Below are 21,224 nucleotides of genomic sequence, written 5' to 3'. Positions count from 1 at the left end.
TCTTCCAACAGATGGCTTGGATTACTCTGATGCAGCTTTGGCAAGAGGCAGTGGTTCTATGACATACAAGTGCCCTCTCTCTGAATGATGGTGTTCATAATTTCCAATCCCCTGATACATGACCAGTATCCTTCCTGTTGCTTGTTCCCCAACTAGTCTAGCCTGTCTCCCTCAGTGAGATCAGAACTGGCCCATAATTGTTCCTTCTCTAAAGCCATCTGTGGCTATAACTCAGTAGCCTTTTACAATCACTGGACAGGCACAGTGAAGGCATGCAGAAGGCAAGCATTAAGAATATGGGTGGTGAGGCTGTTTCTCTGCATTTTCATTGTGTTTAGATGCATAAGTGTGATTTAATCATGCCTATTAGGTTTGGTCAAGCAGATATTAAGGTGATCAGCAATATAGAGGAGGGAAGATGAAAATATGGTGGAATGGGGATTGTTTTTACAATTTATTCAGTTTATGGGATGTAGGCATTACCAGTAAAGCTAGAGTTTCATGCTTATTTCTAAATATCATTTAGAATGGAGAAGAGAGACATGCTTTTAAGTGGCTTTAGGAGGATTACTTGCTGCAAAATACTCATCAGCATATGAATTGCTTTTTAGGAGAGGGAGGTGAGAGAGAAAATTTAAGTATTATACTTGGTGTTTCTTGGATTATTCTGAACAAACTTTTTTCAGAATTTGATTTTTATGAAGTGTTCATATCAATTAAAGCATTCACTTTATTCTAACAAAGTTAATACTTTTTTCAAGTAATATCACAACAATAGACATAAAAGACCATCAAGTGAAAGAGGTCAATTTGTCCAGATCTTTGCAATTTAGTCAATGTCCTCATGCAGCTCGATTAGTGCAGTAAAGAAAGTGAGTTCTCCTTACAGTTGTAATTGAGCAATTAGATATCTTCATTTCTATTCAGCAATATGGAAAGTAAGCCTCAAAAGAAATAGAGCTATAATGAAGGCTTATCTGACTGGAATCAAATACTCTGAAGACCAATGATTTCCAGGGCAACGAGTTTACAATCATACTAACCCATCACTTTTCTTGTACAGGATTCCTACTTTTTCAGTACCGAACTGCTTATTGCCCTGAAGTTGATGCATACTATAAACAGACTGGCGGTTCACAGAATCCTGCAGGAAAAGAAAATATAAAGAAACAATAACATCAATGAAATTCCCTTGGCCATGGAGTTCAAAACTTTGAGAACTTGATAAATAAATGGAATATTATTATTGTTGAAAATGTTCTTGTGGTACAGTGGTATGAGAATGATGCAAATGGCTACTCAGCCCTCTTGCAGAACGGATGAGTGACTCTTTAAACAACTCAAAATTTAATTCCAGTAAATGCACAGTTTGCAGAAATATATTGAAGAACTGTAAAATTGTTCTTAGAATGTTTATGCATGAAAATTTGTCCATAGTGACAAGAAGGGCAACTGCCAGAATACTATTTTAACTCAAAGTTTTCAAAGACAAACTCAAAGTCTAAATAAAGTACGTCAAAGTACGTATATGTTGCCATATGCTACCTTGAGATTCATTGCCTTGTAGGTACTTACATGAAAATAAAGACATACAAGAGAATTTATGAAAAGTAAACAAAGACTGACAAATCACCAATGTGTAAAAAAGACACTTTGTGCAAGAATAAAAAAGTAAATAAATAATACTGAGTTGTAGAATCCTTGCAAGTGAGTCTGTAGGTGGTGGAATCGGCTCAGAGAAGAGGTGAGTAAAGTTTTACATGCCAGTTTGGAAACCTGATGGTTGTAGGGTAATAACTGTTCCTGAATCTGGTGGTGTGGAAATTTTGAAAAGCCATAGAGAAGGTAGACAGGAAAAGTTGGGAGGGAAAATGTAGAGGAAACAATGAAGTCAGAGGGAAAATTGGGAAAAGTGGTAGAAGAAAGAAATAATGGAAAAATGAGGGAAATAGTGAGCAGTGCAGTAGCCAAAATGGGAAGGAAGATAAAGAGAAGGAAAGCAGTTGGGTTGAGGAAATTCACTCAAGTCATAAGTATTGTTAGTGAGCAGCAGCAGGTAAATGCAATTTGCCCCACAATGTACTGCTCACCTACTGGAAGCAAAGGTCAGGAAGTAAAGGAAAAAGCTATCCCCAGTAATGGTAAGCACAAAACTACTGAATTTCTATAAAAACTCAGCTGGCTGACAATACATCCTTCAGGCAAGTAATCTGCTGTACTTATCTAGTGATGCCGGATAACCAATGCACTGTATTTGACATTCAGCTGCATCCCCAGTTCAAAAAAGGGATGAACTACAGAAGGACAGGAAGAAGCCAGAATAAGAAGTCGGGGGGAGGGGAAAGAGTGATAAGTGAAACTAGGTGAGGTTTCTTATTCTGGCCTCTTCCACTTTCCATTCCAGTACTGATGAAAGTATTGTCTGGAAACACCAACTGTTTATAGATGCTGCCTGATCTATTAAGATCCTCCAGCATTTTGCGTATTGCTCTGGATTTCTAACATTTGTGGAATCTCGTGAGTTTATGAACAACGGATGTAGCTGTTGCTGGCAATGTCCACATCACATGGGCAATTAAATAAAAACGCTTTCAAACCAGAGATGCTAATCTTTGATATTGTATTCATTCTTAGAATGAAAACAATAGGCAGTTTAATTGGTTCAGCACAGTCTAGCTGTAGCTGTAGAGCCTATTTCTGTGTTGTACTTCTCTGACTTTAAAAATAATACATATGTCTGAGAGAAGTGAACCAGAAGGAAAGGATGTCATGAAAAGCAGTTAGTTTGAGATCCATTTACTGCTGATGACTCTGAAAATAAAGATAGAATCCTTTCAATTTATTTTCCAAAAGCTACAAACTATTCCCTTCCAAGGGTGAATCTTTAAGTTTTTCCATACACTAAGTCAGTCAGAGAATCACATACACAGGTGTGTAGCATCATGGCTAACATGAAAGGGCACAGTTTTAAGGTGCTTGTAAGTAGGTAGAGAAGAGGAGTCAGGGGCAAGTTTTTTTATGCAGAGAGTAGTGAGTGCGTGGAATGGGCTCTCGGTGATGGTGGTGGAGGCGGATACAATAGGGTCTTTTAAGAGACTCCTGAATAAGTACATGGAGCTTAGAAAAACAGTTGGCTATGGGTAACCCAAGGTAATTTCTAAAGTAAGTACATATTCAACACAGCATTGTGGGCCGAAGGACCTGTATTGTGCTGTAGGTTTTCTATGTTTCTAATTTACAGATCAGAGAGATATGGTCTAAAGTACTTATTAGTGTCCCTCCCTTAACTAGACAGCTGAGGACTAGATAGATATTTCTGAAGAAGTCAATGTACTGCCAAAGTGGAAGGCACTTTACTTTTGAACGATGGAGCAAGTTATGCCTCTGTCAGTTTAGCTTTCAATCCAAAATGAATTAATTCAGCCCATGGTCAGAAATCTACATGATATACTTCATGATGTTGAGAGTAAATTCTCATTTAAACTATTCATCCGTTTTGTTAGTAACGTAGCTGCTTCAGGGGTTCCTGATCTGAGCAGCAGGATCTCTGGAATTTTTATATTAATATTCATAATTTAAGTAACATAATTGCAAATAAGAAGCATTGCAGATAACACAGACATTGTAAATCTGCAGGATGTTCTGACATAAACTTCACCACGGACAGCCCCAAGACCGATTGTGAAAGGAGGAGGGTTGGGCATGGGACTAGCAACCCCATCCTGTAAACACCCAGAGCTACAGAAATGCCAACAAAAGCTTCAAAGCCCTCATCCCTGGGAGAAGAAGAATCTTCGCCTAAAAAACGTACTAAGTCATTTGGTGAAAGCTGCAAGTCTGCGGATGCCAGAGGGCCAATCAACCTTCCATCATCCAGTTGAAAGACTCATCCAGGACAGAGAACTCTGGCCAGTTGCTGTTGGTGGCACATGCCCTAGTAGGGGTGAGGGACTTAACATATCCTGACATAAATTGCACTTGTACACTGACATCGCTAGTGGAAATCTACAATTTTTCCCCATATTAGATCGGTATCTCCTTTACAATAGCATTGGAGAGAGATAAGAACCAACAGGTTAGAAAAGTGTTTAATTAGAGTAAGGGGAACTATGAGGCTATCAGGCAAGAAATTGGAAGCTTAAATTGTGAACAGATGTTCTCAGGGAAAAGTACAGAAGAAATGTGGCAAATGTTCAGAGGATATTTGTGTGGAGTTCTGTATAGGTATGTTCCAATGAGACAGGGAAGTTATGGTAGGGTACAGGACCATGGTGTACAAAGGCTGTAGTAAGTCTTGCCAAGAAGAAAATAAAAACTTACAAAAAGTTCAGAGAGCTAGGTAATGTTAGGGATCTAGACGATTATAAGGCTAGCAGGAAGGAGTTTAAGAAAGAAGTTAGGAGAGTCAGAAGGGGCCATGAGAAGGCCTGGGCGGGCAAGATTAATGAAAACCCTAAGGCATTCTACAAGTATGGGAAGAGCAAGAGGATAAGACGTAAAAGAATAGGACCTATCAAGCGTGACAGCGGGAAAGTGTGTATGGAACCAGAGGAGATAGCAGGGGTACTTAAAGACTACTTTACTTCAGTATTCACTATGAAAAAGGATCTTGGTGATTATAGTGCAGACTTGCAACAGACTGAGAAGCTTGAGCACGTAGATATTAAGAAAGAGGATGTGCTGGAGCTTTTGGAAAGCATCAAGTTCTATGGTAAACAGAACATTTCAATGTGTTGTAAGCTTTATACTTAATTTACAAAGTAGACTGTAAGTACACTACATCTGAATGAATCATTATCATGACAATTTAAAGCCCAGAGCAAATTTGACTCACCTCCTTCTGGTCTAACTGCAGTGCTGGCTTGAGCTGATCTCGAAGACTACACAGCTGCTTCTTTTCCTCTTCCTGGTTCTGTTTAATCTGGTTCAACGACAGGCATGACAGGCAGATATTTTAATTGAAACTGCATATCAGCAAGTTGTTCTTCTCATCCCACACTCTTTATAAACAATTCCATGCACCTCCTCCGTGAACAAAGCTTATCCTTTGGCAACACTAAATGGCTTAGTCTAAGATAACATAGCTTAATAAAACCAGGGCTTCCTTGTGTTTGTTGTGTTTTACGCCTAATCATTGTTTCAGTTCCTAGCTTGTTAGAAACTACAGATACTGATCTCAGAGCCCTCAAGCAATTTCTCCATCTTTTCAGGTAGTACATTCCAAATGTTGTGTACATTTCAATCATCGGAAAGCTGCATCATCTGTTTACCAAGCTCCATTTTGCTGGAATTTTACTTCCTTCCTCTGTCAAAATTATGGATGATTTTAAACACCTCCATGGAATTTCCTCTTACTCTCTCACACTCAAAGGGCAACAACTCCAGTCTCATTGAAGTTAGTCATTCCAGTAATATTTTAGTAACTCTCTTTATGTGCCCTTTTTCCAAGTCTTCACATTCTTCTTAATTATGGACACAATACATTCACTACTAGGAATGTGATTAGGGCAAAGCAAGATGCCATTAAGAATAATTACATGAATGACCATATAATATTATTTTGTTAATAATAATTCAGGGAGAGCACTTCTTTTAGACTCATCTGAACAAATAGGGCCTCAGTTAAATGACTTTTCTGATAAATGACAATTCTGACAATTTGACAATTCCTTAGCACTGTGCTGACAAGTATCAGATTGGATTCTGTGCTTAAGATTTTGCCCTACTAAAACTGAAAACACAATTGAGTCAACTATCACAAATAAAGCTGTAAAAAGATAGATGTGGGTATACCAAACTTAAAGCACATGCTTGGGACTAACCAAGTTGAGGATTCTGGCTATCAAAATTTTTAATCGCAAGAGGGCAATTTGTAAGTTATGTATAGTTCTTACGGATATATTACATTCATTAACATTATGCGTTGTGTCATAAGACGTGGGCGATGATGTCTTATCCATGACAGTCCTTGCCAAGTTTTTCTACAGAACTGGTTTGCCATTGACTTCTGGGCAGTATCTTTACAAGACGGGTCACCCTAGCCATTAGCAATACACTTCAGAGATTGTCTGCTGGCTTCATTGGTTGCATAAGCAGGGCTTGTGATATACACCAGCTTCTCCAAGGACCATCTACCATTTACTCCCATGGCTCCATGTGACCCTGATCAGGGGGCTAAGCAGGTGCTACACCTTGCCCAAGAATGACCTGCAGGCTATTGGGGGGAAGGAGCGCTTTACACCTCTTTTGGTGGAGATGTCACCTGCCACACAATATTACATTAACCATAGAAATATATGGCATCATGATCATGCCATTCAAAAAAAAACTATTCTGGATAAACTCAATTTTCCAAATCTTGGGCAAGGGTATTGCATATTAAGGCATATCAAGTGTTCATAGAAGGGACAGGTATGATGGCAAATAGAAGAAAGATATAATAGAAACAGGGTTGCAATGCTAGAGAATTTCATTTCCCCAAACATTACTGAGGGTGCCTTAGTGTAAATAGCTCATCAGGGGCAGAATTTTTGAGACAGGTGAAGAAGGGAAGGAGCAGCACCTGACCTTGCCCTGAGGAATGTAGCCAGTCAAGTAGAGACAGTGTGTCAGTGGAAGAGCATTTTGGAGATTGTGACCTTAATTAATGAATCAATGAGGTACTTAATGAATACTTTGCTTCAGTGTTCACTATGGAAAAGGATCTTGGCGATTGTACGGATGATTTACAGCGGAATGAAAAGCTTGATGATGTAGATATTAAGGAAGAGGATGTGCTGGAGCTTTTGGAAAGCATCAAGTTGGATAAATCGCCAGGACCGGATGAGATGTACCCCAGGCTACTGTGGGAGGCGAGGGAGGAGATTGCTGAGCCTCTGGCGATTCTTTGCATCATCAATGGAGACAGGAGAGGTTCGGGAGGATTGGAGGGTTGCAAATGTTGTTCCTTTATTTAAGAAAGGGAGTAGAGATAGCCCGGGAAATTATAGACCAGTGAGTCTTACTTCAGTGGTTGGTAAGTTGATGGAGAAGATCCTGAGAGGCAGGATTTATGAACATTTCGAGAAGTATAAGATGATTAGGAATAGTCAGCATGGCCTTGTCAAGGGCAGGTCGTGCCTTACGAGCCTGATTGAATTTTTTGAGGATGTCACTAAACACATTGATGAAGGTACAGCAGTAGATGTAAGGAGGCATGGTCAAGGGAACATTGCTTTGTGGATCCAGAACTGGCTTGCCTACAGAAGGCAACGAGTGGTTGTAGACTGGTCATCTTCTGCATGGAGGTAAGTGACCAGTGGTGTGCCTCAGGGATCTGTTCCGAGACCCCTGTTCTTTGTGATTTTTATAAATGACTTGGATGAGGAAGTGGAGGGATGGGTTAGTAAGTTTGCTGATGACACAAAGGTTGGGGTGTTGTGGATAGTGTGGAGGGCTGTTAGAGGTTACAGCAGGACATTGATAGGATGCAAAACTGGACTGAGAAGTGGCAGATGGATTTCAACCCAGATGAGTATGAGGCCGTTCTTTTTGGTAGGTCAAATATGATGGCAGAATATAGTATTAATGGTAAGACTCTTGGCAGTATGGAGGATCAGAGTGATCTTGGGGTCTGAGTCCATAGGACACTCAAAGCTGCTGTGCTGGTTGACTCTGTGGTTAAGAAGGCATATGGTGCATTGGCCTTCATCAATCCTGGGATTGAGTTTAAGAGCCGAGAGGTAATGTTGCAGCTATATAGGACCCTGGTCAGGTCCCACTTGGAGTACTGTGCTTAGTTCTGGCCACCTCACTACAGGAAGGATGTGGAACCCATAGGAAGGTTGCAGAGGAGATTTACAAGGATGTTGCCTGGATTGGGGGGCATGTCTTATGAGAATAAGTTGAGTGAATTTGGCCTTTACTCCTTGGAGCAATGGAGGATGAGAGGTGATCTGATAGAGGTGTATAAGATGATGAGAGGCATTGATTGTGTGGATAGTCAAAGGCTTTTTCCCAGGGCTGAAATGGTTGCCACAAGAGGACACAGGTTTAAGGCGCTGGGGAATAGGTACAGCGGAGATGTCAGGTGAAAGTTTTTTTATGCAGAGAGTGGTGAGTGCATGGAATGGGCTGTCCGTGACAGTGGTGGAGGCGAATATGATAGGGTCTTTTAAGAGACTCCTGGATAGGTACATAGAACTTAAAAAAATAGAGAGCTATGGGTAACCCCAGATAATTACTAATGTCAGGACATGTTCAGTACAGCTTTGTGGGCCGAAGGGCCTGTACTGTGTTGTAGGTTTTCTATGTGTTCTATGTTCCTAATACTTTATATTTCAAAGTGGTTATAGAAAAACAATGCGGGAAGTCATTAAAATAAGACAGGACTTGGCAAAAGATAAACTAGAACATATGTCTGAAAGCAAGTCTACGTTAGCACAATGGGGAACATGCAAAGATGTAATACCAAGACTTCAGGGTCAACATGTTCCCATCAAGGTAAAGGCCAGGGACAAAATCACTGGGAACTCAGAATGTCCAGCAACATCCAGGAATATATCAAGAGGTTGAGAGAACTGAAAAGTGTAGAGAGGTGCTTAAAAAGGAAATTAGTAAGAACAAGTGGGATTACAAAACATCACGGATGGACAGGGTAAATGGTAAATGAAAAAAAACAGAAAAAACAGAGTGAATAGAGCACAAGAGTGGCAATGTGTGCATAATACAGATGGCATTCTTCACAACTTGTTTGTAGTGTGGAGGGTAGTCTTTAAGACCTTAAGACATAGGATCAGAATTAGGCCATTCAGACCATTGAGTCTGCTCTGCCATTTCATCATGATTGATCCCAGATCCCACTCAACCCCATACACTTGCCTTCTCGCCATATCCTTTGATGCCCTGACCGATCAAAAAACGATCAACTTCTGCCTTAAGTATACCAACAGAATTGGTGTCCACCGCAGTCTGTAGCAGAGCATTCCATAGATTCACTACTCTCTGATTAAAAAAAAATCCTCTTTACCTCTGTTCTAAAAGATCACCCCAATTTTGAGGCTGTGCCCTCTAGTTCTGCATACCCCCACCATAGGAAACATCCTCTCTACATCGACTCTATCTAGTCCTTTCAACATTCAGTAGGTTTCAATGAGATACCCCTGCATTCTTCTAAATCCCAGTGAGTACGGGCTCAAAGCTGCCAAATGTTTCTCAAATGTTAACCCCTTCATTCCCAGATCATCGCTGTGAACCTCCTCTGGACTCTCTCCAATGACAACACATCTTTTCTGAGATATGGGGCCCAAAACTGTTGACAATACTCCAAGTGTGGCCTGACCAGTGTCTTATAAATCCTCAGCATTACCTCACTGCTTTTATATTCTATTCCCCTTGAAATAAATGCCCACATGGCATTTGCCGCCTTTACCACAAATTCAACCTGTAAATTAACCTTCTGGGAGTCTTCCTCAAGGACTCCCAAATCTCTCTGCCTACAAAGTGGTATCAATCTGCTGGTGGAATGGGCTAAGAAATGGCAGATGGAATTTGTCACAGAATCACAGAAAGTTACATGGTCTTCTAGCCCATCCAAACATGGTGCCTATCTCTCTTAATCCCATGTGCCTTCATTATGCCTATACCCCTCTATTGCACTCTAATTGAAGTACCTATCCAAATGCCAGATAAATAGGAGATGATGGGAGTACTGTTAAGGCTAGGACATACACTACTAATGGTAAGGTCCAAGGGAGCACTGAGGAACAGAAAAACCTTGGTGCACAAGTCCAAGATCCTTGAAGATGACAGTGTAGGCTGATAACATGGTTAAGAAGGCATACGGGAGACTGGCCTTCATTACCAGGGAGGTAATGCTCCAACTTGATAGATCATTGGCTAGACCTCAACTGGAGACTGCATGCAGTCTCTATCCCCATACTATAGGAAAGAAATGATCATGCTGGAGAGGTTGGAAGGAGATTTACTAGGACGCTGCTTGGGATGGAGCATTTCAGTTATGAGGAAAAACTTGAGAGATAAGTTTTCCTTTCCTTGGAGTGGAAGAAGAGGACAGATGAATGAGGTAGAATGAGGTATCTAACAAGGAAACACTGCGGCCGTTGTTCTCTGTGTCTGCCCTTAATGTGGCCCATGGGATCCATGAAAAATAAGTCCACAGCCTGTATCCGCAGTTTGACTCCACTGTCTGGAGAGTGAACATTCTGGGACCATTTTGGCTGTTTTTTTGTAGTGCTTGCCATGTGCACAAGGTAAGAATACAGCTCTTAAAGGTAGAACACTGATTTTGTCAGCTTTTTCAACATAGATCCTGATGGTAAATTCTATTTACAACAGTTACATGATTTGGGAACTCTAAACAAAATTGTTTATTCTAACTCTCTTCACAAGAACCTGTACTATATACCAAAGCAACATAAGCAAAACACCAGAAAAACTTAGCAGGTCAGGCAGCATCTACAGAAAGAAAAACAATTGACATTTTGGCCCAATCCCCTTCTTCAGAACTGAAATGGAAGAAGGGAAGATGGCAGAATACAAAGGTGAGGGGAGGGCAAGCAGGATAGCTAGAAGGTGATAGGTGAAGCCAGGTGGGTGAAAAAGGTCAGGTGCTGGAGAAGAATGAACCTGATAGGAGAGGAGAGTAGACCATCGGAGAAAAGGAAGAAGGATGAGACCCAGGGGAAAGTAATTGGCAGGCAAGAAAGGTAAAAGATCAGTGGGGAATGGGGGAAGGGGTGGTGGGAGGGGACTTGTTTATTGGAAAGAGAAATTGATATTGTTGGAGGGTACCCAGACGGAATATAAGGTATTGCTCCTCCACCCTGAGGATGGCCGCATCTTGGCAGAGGAAGCCATGGACGGACACATTGGAATGGGAAGCGGAATTAAAGTGTTCGGCTTATATACAGTGCCTATAAAAATTATTTAACCCACCCCCCCGGAAGTTTTCACGTTTTATTGTTTTACAAAATTGAATCACAGTAGAGTTAATTTGGCTATTATGACACCGATTAACAGGAAAAGACTCTTTCGTGTCAAAGTAAAAACAGATCTCTGCAAAGTGATCTAAATTAATTACAAATATAAAACACAAAATAATTGATTGTATAAGTATTCATCTCCTTCAAGTCAGTATTTAGTAGATGCACCTTTGGCAGCAATTACAGCCTTGAGATTGTGTGAATAGGTCTCTATCAGCTTTGCACATCTGGACATTGCAATTTTTCCTCATTCTTGTTTAGAAAACTGCTCAGGCTCTGTCAGATTGCACGGGGATTTTCAGTGAACAGACCTTTTCAAATCCAGCTACAAAGTCTCAATTGGATTGAGGTTTAGACTCTGACTTGGCCACTCCAGGACATTAACTTTGTTGTTTTAAGCCAATCCTGTGTAGCTTTGGCTTTATGCTTGGAGTCATTGTCTTGCTGGAAAACAAATCTTCTCCCAAGTTACAGTTCTCTTGCAGACTGCATCAGAGTTTCCTCCAAGATTTCCCTGTTTGTTGCTACATTCATTTTACCCTCCACCTTAACAAGCCTTCCACAGCATTCCCACAGCATGATACAGCCAATACCATGCTTCACAGTAGGAATGGTGTGTTTTTGATTATATGCAGTGTCTGCCTTACACCAAACATAACATTTAGTCTGATGGCCAAAAAGCTCAATTTTGGTTTCATCAGACCAGCGAAACCTTATTCCAGCTGACTTCAGAGTCTCCCATGTGCCTTCTGGAAAACTCTAGCTGAGATTTCAAATGAGTTTTTTTTTTATAAAAGTAGCTTTCTCTTTGCCACTCTTCCATAAAACTGTGAAGTACCCGGGGACAGTTGTTGTATACGCAGTCTCTCCCATCTCAGCCACTGAAGCTTCTGACTCCTGCAGATTTGTCATAGGTCTTTTGGTGGTCTCCCATCACTGGTCCCATCTTGGACAGTCACTCAGTTTCTGAGGAGGGCCTGGTCTAGGCAGATTTACAGCTGTACCATATTCTTTCCATTTCTTGATGATTGACTAATCTGTATTCCAAGGGATATTCAGTGACTTGGAAATTTTCTTGTATCCATCTCTTGACTTGTGCTTTTCCATAACCTTTTTGTGGATTTGCTTGGTGTAGTTTTTGACAGAGTACTGACTCACCAGCCATTGGTCCTTCCAGATACAGGTATATTTTTACTACAATCAATTCAAACACCTTGACTGCACCCAGGTCTTCAAAAACAGATCTTTATTTAACTAATTGGCTGACTTCTAAAACCAATTGGCTGTACCAGTGATGATTTGCTGTGTCATATTAAAGGAGGTGAATACTTATGCAATCAATTATTTTGTTTTTTTATATTTGTAATTTATTTAGATCACTTTGTAGAGATCAGTTTTTACTTTGACACAAAAGAGTCTTTTTCTGTTGATCAGTGTCAAAAAAGCCAAATTAAATCCATTGCAATCCAATGTTGTAAAACAACAAACCATGTAAACTGCCAAGGGGGGGGGGGGGGGGAATTTCATAAAAGATGGTTGTATTTTTCCTGATTTCGCTTAGCATACTGTTCTGTCCATTCCATGGAAGCCAAAAATAACATCTTTAATTATATAGAATCAATTCAACGGTAGAATATCTTGTAAAAAATAAAAGCTGGCTGACCACATTATAAGGGCTCAGGTGAATCAGAAAAATTTGTGTTGTACTTACATTCTGTAAATCTGTGGCAATCAATTCAATGTAATGCCTAATCTTTTCAGCTGTTTTCAAGCCTTCTTGAAAGAAACTGCAATGAATTATAGTAAAATTCCATCATTATTTTTGCAGTTTAGACCCAGCTCATTAAGCTTTCCAATATTACATACATCTGTTCAATTTCCAACAGCAACAAGACTTCCAGGGTAGAATTCTGTTTTCAGATGCATGTGCTGAACATATGACTACAAACAAAAGAAAATCTGCAGATGCTGGAAATCCAAACCACACACACACAAAATGCTGGAGCAACTCTGTCTGCTCTGGATTGTTAGAGCTGTTGAGGTCAGCAACAGGGATTGCTGGTCCTCCAGCATTTTGTGTGTGCTGATATGATTACAACTACACAGGAAGTCAACAAAACTAGATTTTCAAAGTGTGTTCAATATGAACAGACCACTGAAGATGTTTAGCACACTTGACTGGGGACATGTTACTACTTTACTATGCGTATAGTTAATAGTTTATATTTTATCAATTAGCTTTATTATGTCCATATGACTATTTTAAACTTACCTGGTATGTTTCAGCATATTTAATAGATAATGTAGACATAATAATATCAAAGTACATGACACTAATCAATCACCTAACAATAATAATTGGAACACAGTCGCATAGTTAATAACTATAATTTATAATTTATACTAAAACAGGGAACATCTCATACTAAATCATGAATGATCTAAAGAGTGTCGCTGGAACATAGTTTTGTTTTCTAAATCCTGACCAGTCATTTTAATGTATAAAAATGTTTAACACCAATAACTCTGAGAATAGTGCAAACCATCTATATACAAATGCCTTAATCTGTGGCTCTTATGCTACCATGACAGATTAAATTGAGGAGGGATTTAACCATCACCGTCTATTGCTGTTAGTGCTCTCTGTACATTCCAACCCCCCCCCCCCCCATACCCCGACTCCACTACTTAACTTCAACCAGGGGTTGCTCTGGACAGAAGAACTCAATAGTATTATTCAGTTTCTGAGTCCACACACAGATGAGGTACATTTTGAGACCCTCCGTTGGTTGTGGTCGACTATGGATGTTGTGTTCTGTCTATATGATACGCAAGCCTGTGTAGTACGACATGGAGAGCAAGGTGCTGTTTATACAGCAGGATTCCCCTCTCCTTGCAGTTGATAATCTAAAGGAACAGCAGAGTTTGGCACCAGCTGCGTTGCAGGAATTGTCAGTCAGTGTTGAATTCAACATAGGACTGCCTTAGGGACTCCAGCTCCAAATTTTTCCTTGGAGTTTAATCCCAAAGCCTTCCCCATGAATGAGTATAACTGTAGGGCAGAGGAGGTTTGAGATCAGAGATTTCCTTCTCCTAAATGAGCTACCAACCATGGCTGATGAGCCCCATCTGCTCGAAGATGAGATACAAATGCCTGCATAATTGTGTTGGCTTACACTTTAACAATTAAAGGGAGGAAACCTCAATAATAATTTCTGAAACATAATTTTTAGTGACCTATGATTTTGGGGCAGCATGGTGGTGTAGAGGTTAATGTAATGTTATTATAGGACCAGCAATCCGGGTTCAATTCTGCTGCTCTCCTTTATGGAGTTTGTATATCCTCCCCCTGATCATTTGGGTTTTCTCTGGGTGCCTCAGTTTCCTACCACATTCCAAAGACTTACAGGTTTAGTAGATTAAATGCTTACTTAGATATAATTGGCCAACATTGGCTCATTGGGCTGGAAGGGCCTGTTAGTATACTGCATCTCTAAATTAAAAAAATGGCAATGGAACTAAGTACGCTGCTTACATAGCACAAGAGAAAGGTTGAAATTTGGTTTCTAGGAATATTGATGGAGCAGAACAATCCCAACCCCAATATTAATGTGACAGTCTGCTCGCTTGCAACAGTAAAATTTAATGGATGCTCTAATATCAGCAGCATTCATAGTAGCAAGAAAGTGTCAATGGAATAGACAATGAAACATAGATCTCTCTGTCTTACATGCCTTTCAGCAGCCTCCAGCTGCAGATTAGTATGTATAATACTCTGGCACAGAATCAGGTTGACAATATTATAGACCCAGCTCTCAATCACTCTTATCTAATGAGATTCCACTTTGGCAGCAGGCCCTTGAGCATTCTGCCTTGCAGACATTATTTGGAGAGTAAAATGAAGTGTCAACCAGGCAAGTCACAGACTAACCAATTTTGTATTTTTACCCGTTGAAATCATTTAACTATAAAACATTTAATTAAAATTTCTGAGAGTACCAACAGGTATTTCTAGTTTTCAGATGATACAAAAATGGTCTATTATTTTGTTTGATTAGGGTCAGCACTCTTGGCTGGGCTGGCAAATCTAAATGATCTCCTATTACACTGGTAATGGTGGATCAATGTTGCCTCCAGCATGAAGAACACAGAAGAGTAAAACACAGGACTTTTGTGAGCTGTGCTGCGCTGTTCTATGTTCTAAGTGTAAAAGAACACTTCTAACATACACATATCGTGAGCTTAAGGCCTATAGTGCATGATACTTTGCTGAACTACTTCAGCTAATGAAATCAATTACAGGCGACCCAGGTTCAATTCCCACTGCTATCTGTAAGAAGTATGTACATTCTCCCCATGACCGTGTGGGCTTCCTCAAGGTGCTCTGGTTTCCTCCCACAGTCCAAAGACGTACTGGTTGGTAAGTTAATTGTTCATTATAAATTGTCCTGTGATTAGGCTAGGATTAACTTTAAGGGTTGCTGGGTGGCGTGGCTCGAAGGTCCAGACAGGCCTTTTCTGCACTCTATGTCAATAAATAAATAGATAAAAAAACAATAAATGATCCCTTCTAGCTCTTATCCAAGTCTTTGACCAAAAGTTAACTTTGCAATGTCATATAGCTTTACCAGAACCACTACAGCTGACACAGGAGTTATCTGATTACTCTCTGAAATGATTATAGGTCTGCTTGTGTAGTAATATACCATTTACTTTAAATGGGAAGAGAAAATGTGACATTTAACTTGTATGTAAACTTTCACATCAATGAACGTTATCAGCCTTATTTGAATAATTTAAATCATTTTGCATCTCCCAAGTTACCTCACTTACTTTTTAATTGAACCATTTTGAATTATTTGTTTTGTTGGCAGGGGCATTTATCTAAGTCCATCAAACTAGACAAAATCTTAGACAGGTTTATTATTACCGGCATGTGTTGTGAAATTTGTTAACTTAGCAGCAGTTCAATGCAATACATGATAATATAGAAAGACAAAAAAAAGAAATTAATTAAAGTATATTTTATATATATATATCTACATTAAATAGAAATAATAGTGCAAAAACAGTAAAATCTATTAAAAAAGATGGGTAGTGTTCATGAGTTCAATGTCCATTTAGGAATCGTTTGGCAGAGGGGAAGAAGGTGCTCCTCCTGTTCTGTACCTCTTTCCTGACAGTAACAATGAGAAGAAGGCATGCCCTGGGTGATGGGGGTCTTTTATAATGGACGTGGCCTTTCTGAGGCACCTCTCCTTGAAAGTGTCTTGGGTACTATAGAGGCTAGTACCCAAGATGGAGCGGACTAATTTTACAACTTTCTGCAGCTTGTTTTGGTCCTGTGCAGTAGCATCCCTCCCCACCCCAAATACCAGACAGTAATGCATTCTGTCAGAATGCTCTCCACAGTACATCTCTCGGTTTTCAAGTGTTTTAGTTGACAAATCTCTCCCAACTCCTAATGAAATATAGCCAGTGTCTTGCCTTCTTTATAGCTGCATCGATGTGTTTGGACCAGGTTAGATCTCAGAGATCTTGACACCCAAAAAACTTGAAATTGCTCACTCTCTTCAGTTCTGATCCCTCAAAGAGGACATTGAATGAGAACACAAGGCTGTTGCTGTGGCACCACTCAGCCAGCTGGTATATCTTGCTCCTGTACACCCTCTGATTTCCATGAGATTCTACTATCAATGGTTGTATCATCAACAAATTTATAGATGATATTTGAGCTATGCTTAGCCCACAGTCATGGGTATAGAGCAGTGGGCTAAGCACACACCCGAGAAGCGACAGTGTTGATCATCAGCGAGGAGATATTATCATCAATCTGCAGATTCATAGAATCATAGAAATCTACAACACATTACAGGCCCTTCAGCCCACAATGTTGTGCCAACCATGTAACCTACTCTAGAAACTGCCTAGAATTAACCTATCGCATAGCCCTCTATTTTTTTAAAGCTCCATGTACCTATCTAAGAGTCTCTTTAAAGACCCTACTGTATCTGCCTCTACTACTGTTGCTGGCAGTGCATTCCATCCACACACCCACCACTCTCTGTGAAATAACTTACCTCTGACATTCCCCTTGTACCTACGTCCAAGCACCGTAAAACCACGCCCCCTTGTGTTAGCCATCTCAGCCCTGGGAAAAAGCCTCTGGCTATCCACATGATCAACGCCTCTCATCATCTTATACACAATTTACATATAAGATTATGGTCTTCCAGTTAGGAAGTCGTGGATCCAGTTGCCAAGGGAGCTACAGGCTTTGTAACTTATCGATCAGGATTGTGGGAATAATGGCATTAAAAGCAGAGCGATAGTCAAAGAACAGCATCCTGACATTGGCTTTTGTATGGTCCAGATGGTCTGACAGGGAGGTAGGGTTATATTATGTCAGCATGAATTTTCCTGTTGCAAGGTTTGCCGCATTGTGCCTCAATTCTCAGCCCAGAAGAAGCAGCTGTGAACCCTACCAAACCCACAAAATGCTGTTCAACAATTTTATTTATTTTATTTAGAGATACAGCATGGTAACAGGCTCTACTAGCCCAATGAGTCTGCATTGGCCAATTACACCCATGTGACCAAATAACCTACTAACCTGTATGTCTTAGGACTGTGGGAGGAAACCAGAGCACCTGGAGGAAACCCACACGGTCGCTGGTACAATGTAGAAGTTTCTTACAGACAGTGGTGGGAATTGAACCTGGGTCGCCGACACTGTAACAGCGTTATGTTCATTGCTACCTGCAGTCTCAGATTTTCTTTTTCTGAACTAACCATCCTTGGGCCTACCTTGATAACAAGGATAACTATACAAATAGAAATACGCTAGTTAACACCCATTAGAAACTCAGATTTGTCTCATGTCTGACCCACATACGTATCTATCTCTCTGGACAATACAATTGCAGCAGTAGCCTAAATTTGCCACTAAGATGTACCAATGAAAAGGATAAATTCATGAAAATAAAAAAACTGATGAATCTTACATGAACTGTGCATGGCAATAGTTGGTGAAGTTCTGCAGTAAGTCCACTCCTTTCTTCGTCTTTATCTCATTCACTTTTATTAGATACTAAAGATAAACCAAAAACAAAAACAATTCATCAATTATACGTCCTTCACTCCCCCCCCCCCCATCAGAATCTGTTGGGGTTATCTACTGTATCCGGTGCTTCCCATGTGCCCCATACAGTCCTTCCAGGTGAGGCAACACTTCACCTGTGAGTCTGTTGGGGTCATCTATTGTATCTGATGCTCCCAGTATGGCCTCTTGTATATCAGTGAGACTCACTGAGCAACTACACTCTGTCTGCCAGAAAAACTGGGATCTCCCAGTGGCCACCCATTTTAATTCCACTCGCTCTCCTATTCTGACATGTCCATTCTTAGCCTCCTCTACTGTCGTGATGATGCCACCCTCAGGTTGGAGAAGCACCATCTTATATTCTGTCTGGGTAGCCTCCGACCTGATGGCATAAACATGGATTTCTTGACCTTTCAGTAATTACCCCCGCTCTTCACCATTCTCCAGCCCCTTTTCCCTCTCTCACCTTATCTCCTTGCCTGCCCATTGCCTCCCTCTGGTGCTCCTCCTCCTTTCTCTTTCTTCCATGGCCCTCTATCCTATTAGATTTCCCCTTCTGCAGCCCTGTATCTCTCATCAATCCTTTACGCCATTCCTCCCCCTCCCGGTTTCACCTATCACCTTGTGTTTTTACCTCCCTCCCTTCTAACTCTGACTCCTCATCTTTTTTTCTTCAGTCCTGCTGAAGGGTCTTGGCCCTAACAGTCAACTGTACTTTTTTGCATAGATGCTGCCTGGCCTGCTGAGTTCCTCCAGCATTTTATTTGTGCTGTTTGGATTTCCAGCATCTGCAGATTTTCTCTTGTCAATATATTAATGATGTATTTGATGGCTGTTTTGCAGTTCTTACAAGCTAGATATTTCTAAGGAACTCAACAAAATCTGTTGCATTCTTTTCACTAAATTCAATTGATGAGGCAAATTAAATAGCAAAATTTTGATTTTTAGGAAAAGTGTCTCACTCTGTTACCATAACTAAGAAGCCCAAATTACAATGCAGCACATCTACATCACATTTGTACATTATAAAAGACCAGAAAATTTGATTGTCAACAAAAATACCAGGTATCCTTTGCAGCAGGATGGTTAGAAAATACAACACAAATCACAAACAATTTGATTAGAATTATGCATGTAGATGGAAATAAATGTGTTGACAGGAAAAAGTGGTCAAATCACTGAAACATTAAATCTTCAGGCAGGAAAGCAAATGTGGCAGTGAAAAGTTATATTTGCCAAATTAAGATGTCCGCAAAATTTTAAATAACTATGAAATTGTACAGGAAAATTTGTTATCAGAAGACAATTGAACTTCTAAAAAAAAATTATCTAAGGAAGAAAAGTCCAACATCTGCATTTACAAAACATCTGGAAACAGAAATGATCTTCCAAGAATCTGTGAAGAATAGTAAGCACAGTATCTGACATGATCATGCAAAATGTTTATTATTACATGAAGATTCAAAAAGGTGCAATTTAATCCTTAATTAATTTCCCTTGTCTACAGATACATGTGGTCTTACTGGACACAAGGCAGAACATTTAACTGGCTCCAAAAACATCTGCACCAGTTGTAGTCAAACTGCACTCATTAAAACAGCTATTGTTCACCATCACAAAAAATAATTAGATTTCCTGCACATATGCTTGTTAGTGGCATGGAGGGATTAGTAATACAGGCTGAGCAAGGCCAATTGTAAATCACAGGTAATGCAAGGAGCAGAATATATAAACAAGAAAATATTGATGTGGATGCTAGAATGGGAGATTGCACCATGTGCCTGTTGAGCTGGATTACAGTTCTCTGTTGCATAAGCACGTCCAAAATGGGAAAAAATATTTTCTGAGAGTATAATTTTGTCCAATAGTGGTTTTCACGATGTGATCCCAAAACACTTTGTGACTTAATATCATTTAGCAGGGAAATGAAGCCCAAAATTTTAGTATTTGACAAGAAGAATTAGAATAAATAAGTTGACACTAAATTGGGGAATGTGAATAACTGAGATATCTTTAGTTGCTGCCTACAGTTCAGAGAAAATGACACTGAAATGGAAAACTGTGATGGACAGCACTCAATAAATGCACTCCTTACACAAACACAATTATACACATACCACACATACAAGCATTGCCTTGTCATTATTGCACTGAGTATATGCACACTTCAATGTCTTTTATAATGAGTCCTAAACCAAGTTGATGCACTTGGGTTGGCTTTATGGTACCTTTCCCACCATATACGTGTACAGTGCAATATTCCATTTCTTTAGTAATGGGGATGTGTAAATGTGTATATGTTGTCTACATACCTATTTTCAGGTAGATACTTCTGTTTATTTTGTAATACAATTGTAACTAAATTGCAGGATGCATCACTTTCTAATTCTTAAGTTAACTTTGTGTGTAATTAAAGATGGTATGTCCTAGTGGCTAATAAACGGGACTCTGCTCCCAGTGGGAGAGAGATCAGGGCTGCCAGGAGCTCACGCTGAAAGAATAGCATGGAGTTATTATTGTGTTTTCTGGTAGATGGTCTTTTTATAAATATTGGCAGTTATCTTTTCAATATTTTCACAAATCTTTGTAAATTTGATTTTTGACACACCTAATAAAGACCCTTGAACTAAAGTGTTAAGTGGCTCCAGCCATTTTTTCCCTTTGGACATAATCAATGTAACTAATAAAAACCTACCTGCTGTTTAGATTAAGCCAATGCTCAAGTGTGAAATTACCAAAAGCCCATTGCTAATTTCAGAGTCATCATTTTGCAATTTTGTACCAAGTGACTCCAATTCATTATGATTTCTCATCATTCCTCTGCTTCTTTTTCTGTTCTCAAATGTCACTACTTTTGGAGACAACGTATGTGTAGTTGTTAAATGAAATCCCAGATGATAACCATACCATAACTATAACCAGAGAATGGTAACATTGGTGCAGAGGAAACTCACATTGGCAGCTGTTACATCAGGCAGGTGTGAAAAGCTTTTGCTTGCCCATTGGTATGGTAGAGCCAAGAATGCTTATAGAACACTAGTGGGAAAAACTAGAGAGTTCAAATTCCCAAAACTTGAGTCCTTTACATTGGTGATTACAAATGATAAATTGAATACCTTTTTCTAAAACTAATGAGCAAA

At 39.9% G+C, this 21,224-nt stretch overlaps 1 protein-coding gene across 1 annotated transcript in view; it reads right to left on the bottom strand.

Annotated features, from left to right (window-relative positions):
• Positions 1-21,224, bottom strand: part of unm_sa1614 (un-named sa1614) — a 151,533-nt gene that overhangs the window by 67,599 nt on the left and 62,710 nt on the right. Inside the window, exons 7-10 of the mRNA XM_073062174.1 lie at positions 17,987-18,072; positions 12,694-12,769; positions 4,835-4,921; positions 1,044-1,144 (exon numbers count right to left, since the gene is read on the bottom strand). Of these exons, the coding sequence (XP_072918275.1) occupies positions 1,044-1,144; positions 4,835-4,921; positions 12,694-12,769; positions 17,987-18,072 (350 nt within the window). The remainder of the gene's footprint in view (positions 1-1,043; positions 1,145-4,834; positions 4,922-12,693; positions 12,770-17,986; positions 18,073-21,224) is intronic.

Source organism: Hemitrygon akajei, chromosome 11 (genome assembly GCF_048418815.1).
Source record: "Hemitrygon akajei chromosome 11, sHemAka1.3, whole genome shotgun sequence".
NCBI lineage: Eukaryota > Metazoa > Chordata > Chondrichthyes > Myliobatiformes > Dasyatidae > Hemitrygon > Hemitrygon akajei.
This window is presented reverse-complemented; position numbering and strand designations above follow the sequence as displayed.